Source organism: Anomaloglossus baeobatrachus, chromosome 5, assembly GCF_048569485.1.
Source record: "Anomaloglossus baeobatrachus isolate aAnoBae1 chromosome 5, aAnoBae1.hap1, whole genome shotgun sequence".
NCBI classification, from domain to species: domain Eukaryota; kingdom Metazoa; phylum Chordata; class Amphibia; order Anura; family Aromobatidae; genus Anomaloglossus; species Anomaloglossus baeobatrachus.
In genome coordinates, this window is record NC_134357.1 from 269,683,549 (window position 1) to 269,695,696 (window position 12,148).

A 12,148-nucleotide genomic window follows, 5' to 3' on the forward strand; every position below is an offset into this window, starting at 1 on the left:
TACATACCATTAGTGGGCAGCTTGGATATTTAGGCAGTGAAATCCAAGTTTATAAAGTTTGAAAATTCATCCACTTTTTGATTGACGTGTGCACCTCTGCTCCGGGCGGGTTGTGCACATGATTCCCGCCTTTTCTCCAATATTTGTGACATCATAAGTCGGAAATTGTACAGTAAAAGGCAGCTGCCAGTAGTGGTTCTTGATGATTTGTATTCCTACATGCATTACGTGAAGCGCATTATATAAACAAAGTTTAATTTCATGCATGGATTTCTGAGAGTGACACTTCTACTTGATCCTGAATAAATAAAGTTGTTTTGAAAATGTTTCTATTTTTCATAATTTGCATATTAGAAACATTTCTATCAATCTTGTGATTGTCATAACTCCACAACCTTTTTTTCTTAAGGCCACTTTACACGAAGCGACGTCGCTGTGGCCAGGGAACAAACTCTTTTCTAAGGGGGAGATTCGTGTGGCGTCACAGCGATGTCACACAGCGGGCCACCAATAGAAGCAGAGGGGCAGAGAGCAGCTGCATTAACATCACGCCCACCTCGTTGCTGGAGGACGCAGGAACGCTGTTGTTCGTTGTTCCCGAGGTGTCACACATAGCAATGTGTGATGCCTCAGGAACGACAAACAACCTGTGTACCAAACGAGCAACAATATTTGGGAAATGAACGACGTGTCAACAATCAACGATTTTGGTAAGTATTCGGATCGTTAGAGGTCGCTCGTAGGTGTCACACGCAACGACGTCGCTATCGAGGCCGGATGTGCGTCACAAATTCCATGACCACAGCGATATCTCGTTAGCGATGTTGTTGCGTGTAACGAGGCCTTAAGTATTGCAATTTTGATGTTAAGTAGTATATATCATTGAGTAGTATATATATCATCCTGCAGTGAATTGGTTAACCTTGTAGGTGTAAACGGAATTTTTTTCAGGCTTACGGGGCATTTTGATGATTTTTTTTTCAGCGCGTTATACTTGCAATTTTTATTATTGTCAATTTGTTTTCTGAGAAATTTATAAAAATAATTAAATCAAAAGTTCCCTCAACATTGTCCAAAAAGTAGAGGTGATAACAGTGTTCTCCTCCTTTAATGGGTTTCTTTGGAATTTCTTAGGTAGGTTGTGAAGATTCTGAAGACATAGCATATCGATATTCATTGTTTACAACACAGACCTGCAGGGACAAGTAATTGAGAAAACAATTTGTGAACAATATGACATTATTGGAACAATAGTAAATATAATCAATATATTTACTGTCTGTCTATGATAATAGTCACCCAAATTACCAAGGGACTAGCTATTAACTTCACTTTGCTCTACAGTAGGACTAGAAATGTTAATATATATCATAAACCTCCATCATCGCATGAATGCCCTCTGAAACGCATAAATGCAAGTCACTTACTTGTGGACCCCCAAATAGTAAGATTGAAATGCCAAACTGCTCTTGTATATATGAGACTTCAACAATTTCGTGAATACAAGTTCTTTCAATGTCGATGCAATAATGCTTTTAATGTACAAAAGTAGTCAAATAAAACAAAAAAAATCTACATATCTATTCGTATAAACATAATGACAAGTAGAATTAATATGTGGTTTGCAACTTAAAATTAATTGTTGTAATTGCTATTTTTTTCCTCTCTCTCCATAAAGAAGTAACTAAAAGTTAATCAATGAGTGTTATTAAACCCCAAAATGGTGTCAATAAAATTTGGAACCAATTCAGTCTGAGACTATATGTTTAATGGGAAAGCCTTAAGCCTGCTTTACACGAGTCGATCTATTGTGCGATAGCACGAGCGATCGTACCCGCTCCCGTAATTTTTGCGTCACGGGCAAATCGCTGCCCAAGGCGCACAAATTCATTTAACCCCCGTCACACGCACTTACTTTACGGACGACCTCGCTGTGGGTGACGAACGTCCACTTCCAATAGAAGTGCCAATAGAAAGCCAATAGAAGCGGAGGGGCGGAGATGAGCGGGATGTAATTATCCCGCCCACCTCCTTCCTTCCATTAAGCTAGCAGGTGCCGTGGGACGCAGGTACGCTGTGTTCATCGTTCTCGTGGTGTCACACGGAGCAACGTGTGATGCCACGGAAACGATGAACAACCTGCACCCATGAAAATAAATGATATTATGAAAGTTAACGACGAGTACAAGAATCATGATTTGTGAGTGATACTGCGTCACTCGGAGGTGTCACACGAGACGACGTTGTGCGCTATGCCGGATGTGCGTCACGAAAACCGTGACCCCGACAACATATCGCACGATATATCATCTCGTGTAAAGCCCGCTTTATTGTTCTATGTTTACATATGACCTAGAGATGATCGAACTGTTTGAAATTTGAGTTTGTTAATTTTCCCAAAAATTGCCATGAATCTCAATACTGTAATAAACTATTTTCAAAGCGAAGAAGCAAAAGCTTGTTGTCAACAAACCTACGAAAGAATTAGCTCTATTTTGTGACCAGCTTGATGTTTGTGTCATGTCAAAAAAGCAAGGATCGCATCAGCAGTACAATCCATTGCTATAAAACAGTGTTGAGCCAATAGATGTGTGGATGATGGGGTTGTACTGAGGCAGTGCTAGCAGTAGAAGCCACACGGTAGAGAATTAGGATAGGCAGGCAGTGGGCATGTAGGGCTATCAATGGCAACTGCAACAGCAACAGTGGAGTTAAGCACTCTAGAACAAAGCAGGCAGGCAGGCAGGAGACATCATAAGGTTAAAACATAGGTTTTAATAATGATCCATTAAAAGGTACCCAATGACAAACAACAAAAATACAAACAACACAAGTAGAGGTGGCTACACAATCAGGTGCCAAGGTGGGCTGTGACAATTACTAAGCTAGTATAAAATCTTGCCACCAAGCCCACTTGTCACATCAGACCACATCAATCACAGTATAGTCCAACAGGACAAAAAAATGTGACTGCAAAGAAACAGCAATTAAAGGATTAAAGCATTTTTATTAGCTTTCTATGACCTACATGCTGATATAGACAGCATAGGAGGGTTGATCCTACTGATAGATACCTTAAGGCTATGTGCGCACGTTGATTCAGAAACTTGCAGAAATGAACGCATCCTCTGGCAGAATTTGTCATTATCAAATTTGGTTTTGACCACATAAACGCGGGAAATACGCAAGCGTTTTTGACCGTGTTTTACATGCATTTTCAGTGCTTAAATTGAGCTGCGTTTTCAATACAAATACACAACTAAATAAAGTTTGAACATTCAAACAGTAAGAAAAAATAGAAAAAAAAAATAATAACCTTTAATTCATACACTATAATGATAATATACCGAAAATTATTAATGCGATTTATTAATTATGTTCATAATTAAGTGCAAGTATTGTTTGACTCATTTTTTTAAAGTCGGAATGGATGTGAGGGCAATTGGAAACCTCTTGACCTCACTATAATGCCAAAAGCGCATGCTTTGATTTTGACAAAAAAGCATGCGTTTAGCATCAAAAATGCATGAAAAACGCTGGAAATTTCTTTTAGGATGCGTTTAGATAATTCTCATTGACTTCAATGTTACCAAAACGCAGCCAAAACGCTCAAACAATTGACATGTTGCTTCTTCAAACGCAAAGATTTTGACAAATTTTTGTCACAAAAATCGCAGCGTTTTTGAACGCATAGTGCGCACACAATATGCCTATTTCCCATAGACTTTGCTTGGAAATTAAAACACATGCATTTTTGCATAAAAACGCTGCAGTTCAAAACACTGCGGAAACGCATGAAAAAACGCAATGTGCGCACATGGCCTTAAAGTTGCTTCTGGACACTTTTGTTAATAGGTGATACTTAGAAGAATTAATCTGGGACTGCTCCATCATTTCTATAACAAATGGGCAGTCACAAATTAGTGATAGGTACTCTTTAACTAATGCAAATAATGAAATAGGAAATACTTCAATCCATATTATTTATTAACGTTTACCTCTGATGCAAAGTCAAAGTTATATTTCAGTGACTTCCAACAAATTACCGCCAATAAAGCTGAAAAACTCAGTTGCACAACAGTGGCCATAAATAGAAAAGCGAACGATATGAGATTGACCTGCAAACAAAATTGGAGACATTATACATTTTGGGTAATAACCAATGTAGAAAGCAATTTTATGTGTGTTCTGGTTTCTGTTCACTTATGGATTTCATCCTAACATATTTGTAGCTACAGATAAATATGGTCTTATAGAATATTTTTGTTATAGAGAATATGAATCTAATATACAAGTGCATCTCAATAAATTAAAATATTATCAAAACGTTAATTTATTTCTGTAAATCAATACAAAAAGGAAACTCATAAATTATATAGAGTCATTACAGAGTAATCTATTCCTATATATTATATAGAGTCATTACAGAGTAATCTATTCCTATATATTATATAGAGTCATTACAGAGTAATCTATTCCTATATATTATATAGAGTCATTACAGAGTAATCTATTCCTATATATTATATGGAGTCATTACAGAGTAATCTATTCCTATATATTATATAGAGTCATTACAGAGTAATCTATTCCTATATATTATATGGAGTCATTACACACAGAGTGATCTATTCCTATATATTATATAGAGTCATTACACACTGCGTGATCTATTCCTATATATTATATAGAGTCATTACACACATAGTGATCTATTCCTATATATTATATAGAGTCATTACACACAGAGCGATCTATTCCTATATATTATATAGAGTCATTACACACATAGTGATCTATTCCTATATATTATATAGAGTCATTACACACAGAGCGATCTATTCCTATATATTATATAGAGTCATTACACACAGAGTGATCTATTCCTATATATTATATAGAGTCATTACAGAGTAATCTATTCCTATATATTATATGGAGTCATTACACACAGAGCGATCTATTCCTATATATTATATAGAGTCATTACACACAGCGTGATCTATTCCTATATATTATATAGAGTCATTACACACAGAGTGATCTATTCCTATATATTATATAGAGTCATTACAGTCAGAGCGATCTATTCCTATATATTATATAGAGTCATTACACACAGCGTGATCTATTCCTATATATTATATAGAGTCATTACACACAGAGTGATCTATTCCTATATATTATATAGAGTCATTACACACAGAGCGATCTATTCCTATATATTATATAGAGTCATTACACACAGCGTGATCTATTCCTATAGATTATATAGTCATTACACACAGAGTGATCTATTCCTATATATTATATAGAGTCATTACACACAGAATGATCTATTCCTATATATTATATAGAGTCATTACACACAAAGGGATCTATTCCTATATATTATATATAGTCATTACACACAGAGTGATCTATTCCTATATATTATATAGAGTCATTGCACACAGAGGGATCTATTCCGAAATATTATATATAGTCATTACACACAGAGGGATCTATTCCTATATATTATATAGAGTCATTACACACAGAGCGATCTAGTTCAAGTGTTTATTTCTGTTAATGTTGATGATTATGGCTTACAGCCAATGAAAACCCAAAAGCCATTATCCCAGAAAATTAGATTATTATATAAGGCCAACTAAAAAAGTGATTTTTAACTCAGAAAAGTTGGTGCCTACTGAAAAGTCTGTACAGTAAATGCCCTCAATACTTGGTTGGGGCTCTTTTTGCATAAATGACTGCATCAATGCGGCGTGGCATGGAGGCGATCAGCCTGTGGCACTGCTGAGGTGTTATGGAAGCCCAGATTGCTTTGATAGCAGCCTTCAGCTCGTCTGAATTGTTGGGTCTGGTGTCTCATCTTCCTCTTGACAATACCCCGTAGTTTCCCTATGAGGTTTAGGTCAGGCAAATTTGCTTGCCAATCAAGCACAGTGATACAGTGGTTATTAAACCATGTGTTGGTACTTTTGGCAGTGTGGACAGGTGCCAAGTCCTGCTGTAAAAGGAAATTTCCATTTTCAAAAAGCTTGTCAGCAGAGGGAAGCATGAAGACCTCTAAAATGTCCTCGTAGTTGGCTGCACTGACTTTGGCCTTGATAAGACACAGTGGACCTACACCAGCAGATGACATGGCTCCCCAAACCATCACTGATTGTGGAAACTTCACACTAGACCTCAAGCAGCTTGGATTGTGGCCTCTCCACTCTTCCTCGGAGACTCTGGGACCCTGATTTCAAAATAAAATGCAAAATTTAATTTCATCTGAAAACAACATCTTGGACCACTGAGCAACAGTCTAGTTCTTTTTCTCCTTGGACCAGGTAAGACGCTTCTGCCGTTGTCTATTGGTCATGAGTGGCTTGACACAAGTAATGTGACAGTTGTAGGCCATGTCCTGGATACATCTGTGTGTGGTAGCTCTTGAAACACTGACTCCAGCAGCAGTCCACTTCTTTTGACTTTCCCCTAAATTTTTTAATTGTCCTTTCTTAACAATCCTATCAAGGCTCCGGTTATCCCGGACAGAGAGATAGAGAGAGATACAAAGAGAGACAGAGAAAGAGAGGCAGACAGGGAGATATACAGTGAGAGACAGAGAGACACAGAGAAATTGATAGAGGGAGACACAGAGAGAGACAGACAACGAGAGAGACAGAGAGAGAGAGACAGACAGAGAGACGGAGAGAGACAGAGAGAGAGACAGAAATAGACACAGAGAGAGAGACAGAGAGAGAGAGACAGAAAGAGAGACAGAGAGAGGGAGAGACAGACAGAGAGACAATGAGAAATCAAAGCCAGAATGGAGAAACCGGGTGTGTGCCACCCTGTCACCAGAAAGTCCAGATGTTGAATAATTTAAATTTCTTTTATTCAGGTCAATGCATTTCAGAGAACTCTGTCTCCTTCATCAGGACGTTTAAGAGCAAATCAACAGTCTGTTGATTTTTTCTCGAATGTCCTGATGAAGGAGACAGAAATTTAAATTAATCAACATCTGGACTTTCTGGTGACAGCGTGGAATGCACCCAGTTTCTCTACTCTGGCTTTGATTTCTCTCTGTCTCTCTGTCTGATTTCTACATACCCGGGACAACGGCGGACACCATTTCTAAAGCGTGATTATGAGTTGTGACTAGCAAAACCCTAATAGGTGAGTTCAGTCACCTTTACTTTCTCGCTCATTTTATCTAGTAGGACCCTATTCTGCGCTTTTATCCATAGTTTCATATATCTAGAGAGACAGAGAGATAAAAAGAGAGAGAGATAGAGACAGACAGTGATAAAGAAAGACAGAGAGACAGAGAGAGGTAGACAGGGAGAGAGACATACAGAGAGAGAGACAGAGAGAGGTAGACAGGGATAGAGACAGAGAGAGAGAGAGGTAGAGAGACAGAACAGACAGAGATAGAGACAGAGAGAGAGAGGTAGAGAGACAGAACAGACAGAGAGAGACAGAGAGGGAGAGAGAGAGAGAGGTAGAGAGACAGAACAGACAGAGAGAGACAGAGAGGGAGAGAGAGAGAGAGGTAGAGAGACAGAACAGACAGAGAGAGACAGAGAGGGAGAGAGAGAGAGAGGTAGAGAGACAGAACAGACAGAGAGAGACACAGAGGGAGAGAGAGAGAGAGGTAGAGAGACAGAACAGACAGAGAGAGACAGAGAAGGAGAGAGAGAGAGGTAGAGAGACAGAACAGACAGAGAGACAGACAGAGAGGGAGACAGAGAGGGAGAGTGGGAGAGAGACAGAACAGACAGAGATAGAGATAGAGAGAGAGGTAGAGAGACAGGACAGACAGAGAGAGACAGAGAGGGAGAGAGAGGTAGAGAGACAGAACAGACAGAGAGAGACTGAGAGAGAGAGAGAGGTAGAGAGACAGAACAGACAGAGAGACAGACAGAGAGGGAGACAGAGAGAGAGAGAGGTAGAGAGACAGAACAGACAGAGATAGAGACAGAGAGAGAGAAGTAGAGAGACAGAACAGACAGAGAGAGACAGAGAGGGAGAGAGAGAGAGGTAGAGAGACAGAACAGACAGAGAGAGACAGAGAGAGGTAGAGAGACAGAACAGACAGAGAGAGACAGAGAGGGAGAGAGAGAGGTAGAGAGACAGAACAGACAGAGAGAGACAGAGAGGGAGAGAGAGAGAGAGGTAGAGAGACAGAACAGACAGAGAGACAGACAGAGAGACAGACAGAGAGGAAGACAGAGAGGGAGGGTGGGAGAGAGACAGAGAGACACTTAGTTACTATCCCGGGCAACGCTGGGTAGTACAGTACATGAATGGCTTAATAAAATATATAATATTAAGATCATATTTTAGTTGTTAAACTTAAGACTGGAGTCTGGCAGTTTACTGATCATAGAAAGCTAAGAATGTTAATAAGGAACCATATTTTGACAACACAAGGTCATATAAACTCCTCAATGTCAGTGCTCTGAGAGCACCATGTGTCACCAAAGTAGATCTACAGTCTACTTTACCCACAAAGAGTCAGATACGGTGTTACGAACCGGCATAGCCATAGCCGCAAGCAGCCTGCTGCGGTTCCTGTTTCGCCCAGGCGCCGGCTGCCGTTCTTGGCCGTGCCTCGGGTCGTCCAGTGGGCTGTTCCTTCCACCACGTCTAAGTGTGGAGAGGCGGCTAGTGCGCATGCGTGCGCCGATTTACCCCAGACAGAGTTTAAGCCCAGTGTTTTGCCTAGTGAGCATGCTCAGCCTGATTGTGCTATGTCTGAGACTAAGTCCTCAGTTCAGGCTACTGAGCATGCTCCCACAATTAACCCTAACAGCCTCTTTGCACAGGTACTTGGACTTCGTGCTGTGTCTAAGTTCTGGGATGTGCTTACTGAGCATGCTCAAACTGATAGTCTGCTTTCTGAGCCTGTTGCTCAGGCTACTGAGCATGCTCAGGCACTTAGTGCATCAGAGGCTAGGTCCGGTAAGGACCTCACTGAGCATGTCCGTGAGGTGGCAGGCCCTGATAGGGCAGAGGGTGTCAGGTGTCCTGATGACGTGGCAACTCCGGACTGGCTCGCAGAGGCCCGCCCCTATGATCTGGCACCTCAGTATTGGTCGTCCGACGATGACTGGTGAAGTGTTTGGGGCATGGCTGCCATGAGGTCATCAATGACGTGGCGGTTCCGGATAGGTCGCATGTGACGTCACTGATGACATGGCACTCTGCTATTGGACCTTGGTGGTTCCACCCTGGGTTTGGGGCGGACCCAGGTTATAAAAGGGGCTGGAGACAACATGGAGGGGCGCAGTCTTCACTTTTGCTCAGTCAGAGCACACCTCCATGTGAGAGCCTCATTGCGGCATAAGCCTATGTTGGGAAGCGGTAGGTAGGGTTAGGCGAACGGTGCCTGTCATGCCAAGATTCGTGGCTCGGCACATCAGGGTCAGGCGCCGTGCTTCCCTCCTGCCGTTCCAGTCTTGCTATAGCAGCCCAGTGGCGTTAACTGGGCTGCGGCTGCTGTGCTTCCTGTCCGATTGTGCCCCCTACGCACACGGACAACGCACCTGCTGCGCCACCTGTCCGATTGTGCCTCCTACGCACACGGACAACGCACCTGCTGCGCCACCTGTCCGATTGTGCCTCCTACGCACACGGACAACGCACCTGCTGCGCCACCTGTCCGGTTGTGCCCCTACGCGCACGGACAGCGTACCCCAGGACCCCTGTGGAGTTAACAGGGTGTTCCTTATCCTCCTCGGCTTCCCGGTCAACGCTACTGGTGTACCCATCTGGCCTGACGTGTCCTACATACACGTGGCCAGTCGAGAGGTGGCCAGAAACGCTAATCGGAGGACCGCTCGGCCTGACGTGTCCTACACACGTGGCCGACAGGGCGCTTTCGTGGCGGTCTTCCGGTCAACGCTACTTGGTTACCACCCGGCCTGACGTGTTTCCTGCACACGTGGTTGGTGTAGCACTAGGTGCACCAAAACGCTAATCGGGTTGTCGTCCGGTCTGACGTGTCCCAACACACGTGACTGGTTCCCAGAGTTCCTGGGTTATCTCAGAGCCATCCAGCTCTATAGTCTCCGCCTAACCCTCAGGTGCCAGCAGCTCCTTTGTCATCTGGAGCACGGTGGGCCCCGACTGGCGATTAGGATATATACCCCCTGGTCCTAATCTGCCGGTCCCCCCGTAACAGTAAGACTGCGCCAGGGTCTGGCTGGCATGGCGGAGATGGAGCAGCTACGTTAGTTCATGCTGCAGCTTGATGCCAGAGTGAGGTCTCTGGAGAAGTCTGCTCTTGCTGCTGATATGGATGATGTGGTGGCTCAAGCGGCTGCAATGGTGTCAGTCACCAAGCCTACTCCAACCCTCCCTCACCTCTCGCTGCCCAACAAGTTTACAGGGAACAGCAAGGCATGTAGGGGATTCGTGAACCAGTGCTCAGTCCATCTAGAGCTGTTGGCTGCACGGTTTCCTACAGAGAGGTCGAAGGTGGGGTTTATCATCTCCTTGCTCTCTGATAGAGCACTGGAGTGGGCTACACCATTGTGGGAGAGGAATGACCTCGTAGTATAGGACTCTAAGGAGTTTTTGGAGTCCTTGCGACAAGTGTTCCTGGGGCCTCAGGTCACTCACGACTCGGCCCTACAGCTACTGACTTTGGAGCAGGGGCGTACCTCCTCAAGTCAATATGCTGTGAGTTTCAGGACACTTGCTGCAGAACTGGGGTGGTCAGAGAGGACTCTCATTCCACTGTTCTGGAGGGGATTAGCCTCGCACGTGAAGGACGCATTAGCGTCACGTGAGGTACCAACTACCCTTGAGGGCCTCATGACTCTGGCTACCCTCATTGACCTGCGGACCTCCGAACGTCAGCTGGAGCGCAGGTCAGAGGGTCGTTCAGCCACTGTAGTGGTCTCTCCTACTGCACCTCCCTTAGAGGACATCTCTGTCCCTATGGACATCGCTAGGGTTGGTGTTGCTAGGTCTTCGAGTCGCAAGGGCATTTCCTGTTTCGCTTGTGGACAGTATGGTCATTATGCCAACCGTTGCCCAAAGCGTCAGGGTAAGCAACCGCGATTGGTGACCATAGCTGAAGGTAGACTGGACTCTGCGTCATCCATTAGGGTGACGTTTCCCGCGTCCATTTCCTTTAAGGGGGTCAACATGGTCCACAAGGGCAAGTGTGGACACAGGTGCTGGGGATAGTTTCATCTCCTCCTCTTTTGCCCGGCGGCATGCCATCCCACTGGTGCAAATGCCAAGGCCAGTGAGAGTCCGTGTATTGGATGGGTCCTTGTTGCCCAAGGCAATTCACCAGCGGACAGTGCCCATTACCCTTGCCATGTCATCTGGGCATAGGGAGACCATTTCATTTCTGGTTCTCCCTAAGGGTGCAGATGATATTCTGCTGGGTATTCCTTGGTTGAAGCAACATTCCCCACATATCGACTGGTCGTCTGGGGTGATTACGCGGTGGAGCGAGTCTTGTAGCTCCCACTGCATGTCTCCATCTTCCGCCCGTCGCTCAGTGGTATCTGTGGCGACTATAGACCATTCGAGTGGGAGGGCTGCTAGGGGGGGGGTACTGTTACGAACCGGCGCCGCCATAGCCGCAAGCAGCCTGCTGCGGTTCCTGTTTCGCCCAGGCGCCGGCTGCCGTTCTTGGCCGTGCCTCGGGTCGTCCAGTGGGCTGTTCCTTCCACCACGTCTAAGTGTGGAGAGGCGGCTAGTGTGCATGCGTGCGCCGATTTACCCCAGCCAGAGTTTAAGCCCAGTGTTTTGCCTAGTGAGCATGCTCAGCCTGATTGTGTTATGTCTGAGACTAAGTCCTCAGTTCAGGCTACTGAGCATGCTCCCACAATTAACCCTAACAGCCTCTTTGCACAGGTACTTGGACTTCGTGCTGTGTCTAAGTTCTGGGATGTGCTTACTGAGCATGCTCAAACTGATAGTCTGCTTTCTGAGCCTGTTGCTCAGGCACTTAGTGCATCAGAGGCTAGGTCCGGTAAGGACCTCACTGAGCATGTCCGTGAGGTGGCAGGCCCTGATAGGGCAGAGGGTGTCAGGTGTCCTGATGACGTGGCAACTCCGGACTGGCTCGCAGAGGCCCGCCCCTATTATCTGGCACCTCAGTATTGGTCATCAGACGATGACTGGTGAAGTGTTT

At 44.3% G+C, this 12,148-nt stretch overlaps 1 protein-coding gene across 1 annotated transcript in view; it reads right to left on the reverse strand.

The window, feature by feature from the left end:
* Window positions 1–652: 652 nt before the first annotated feature.
* LOC142309961 (high affinity immunoglobulin epsilon receptor subunit beta-like) overlaps window positions 653–12,148 on the reverse strand; it is a 38,271-nt gene continuing 26,775 nt past the window's right edge. Inside the window, exons 5-6 of the mRNA XM_075347434.1 lie at window positions 3,999–4,118; window positions 653–1,193 (exon numbers count right to left, since the gene is read on the reverse strand). Coding sequence (XP_075203549.1) covers window positions 1,131–1,193; window positions 3,999–4,118 — 183 coding nt within the window. The 3' untranslated portion in view covers window positions 653–1,130. The remainder of the gene's footprint in view (window positions 1,194–3,998; window positions 4,119–12,148) is intronic.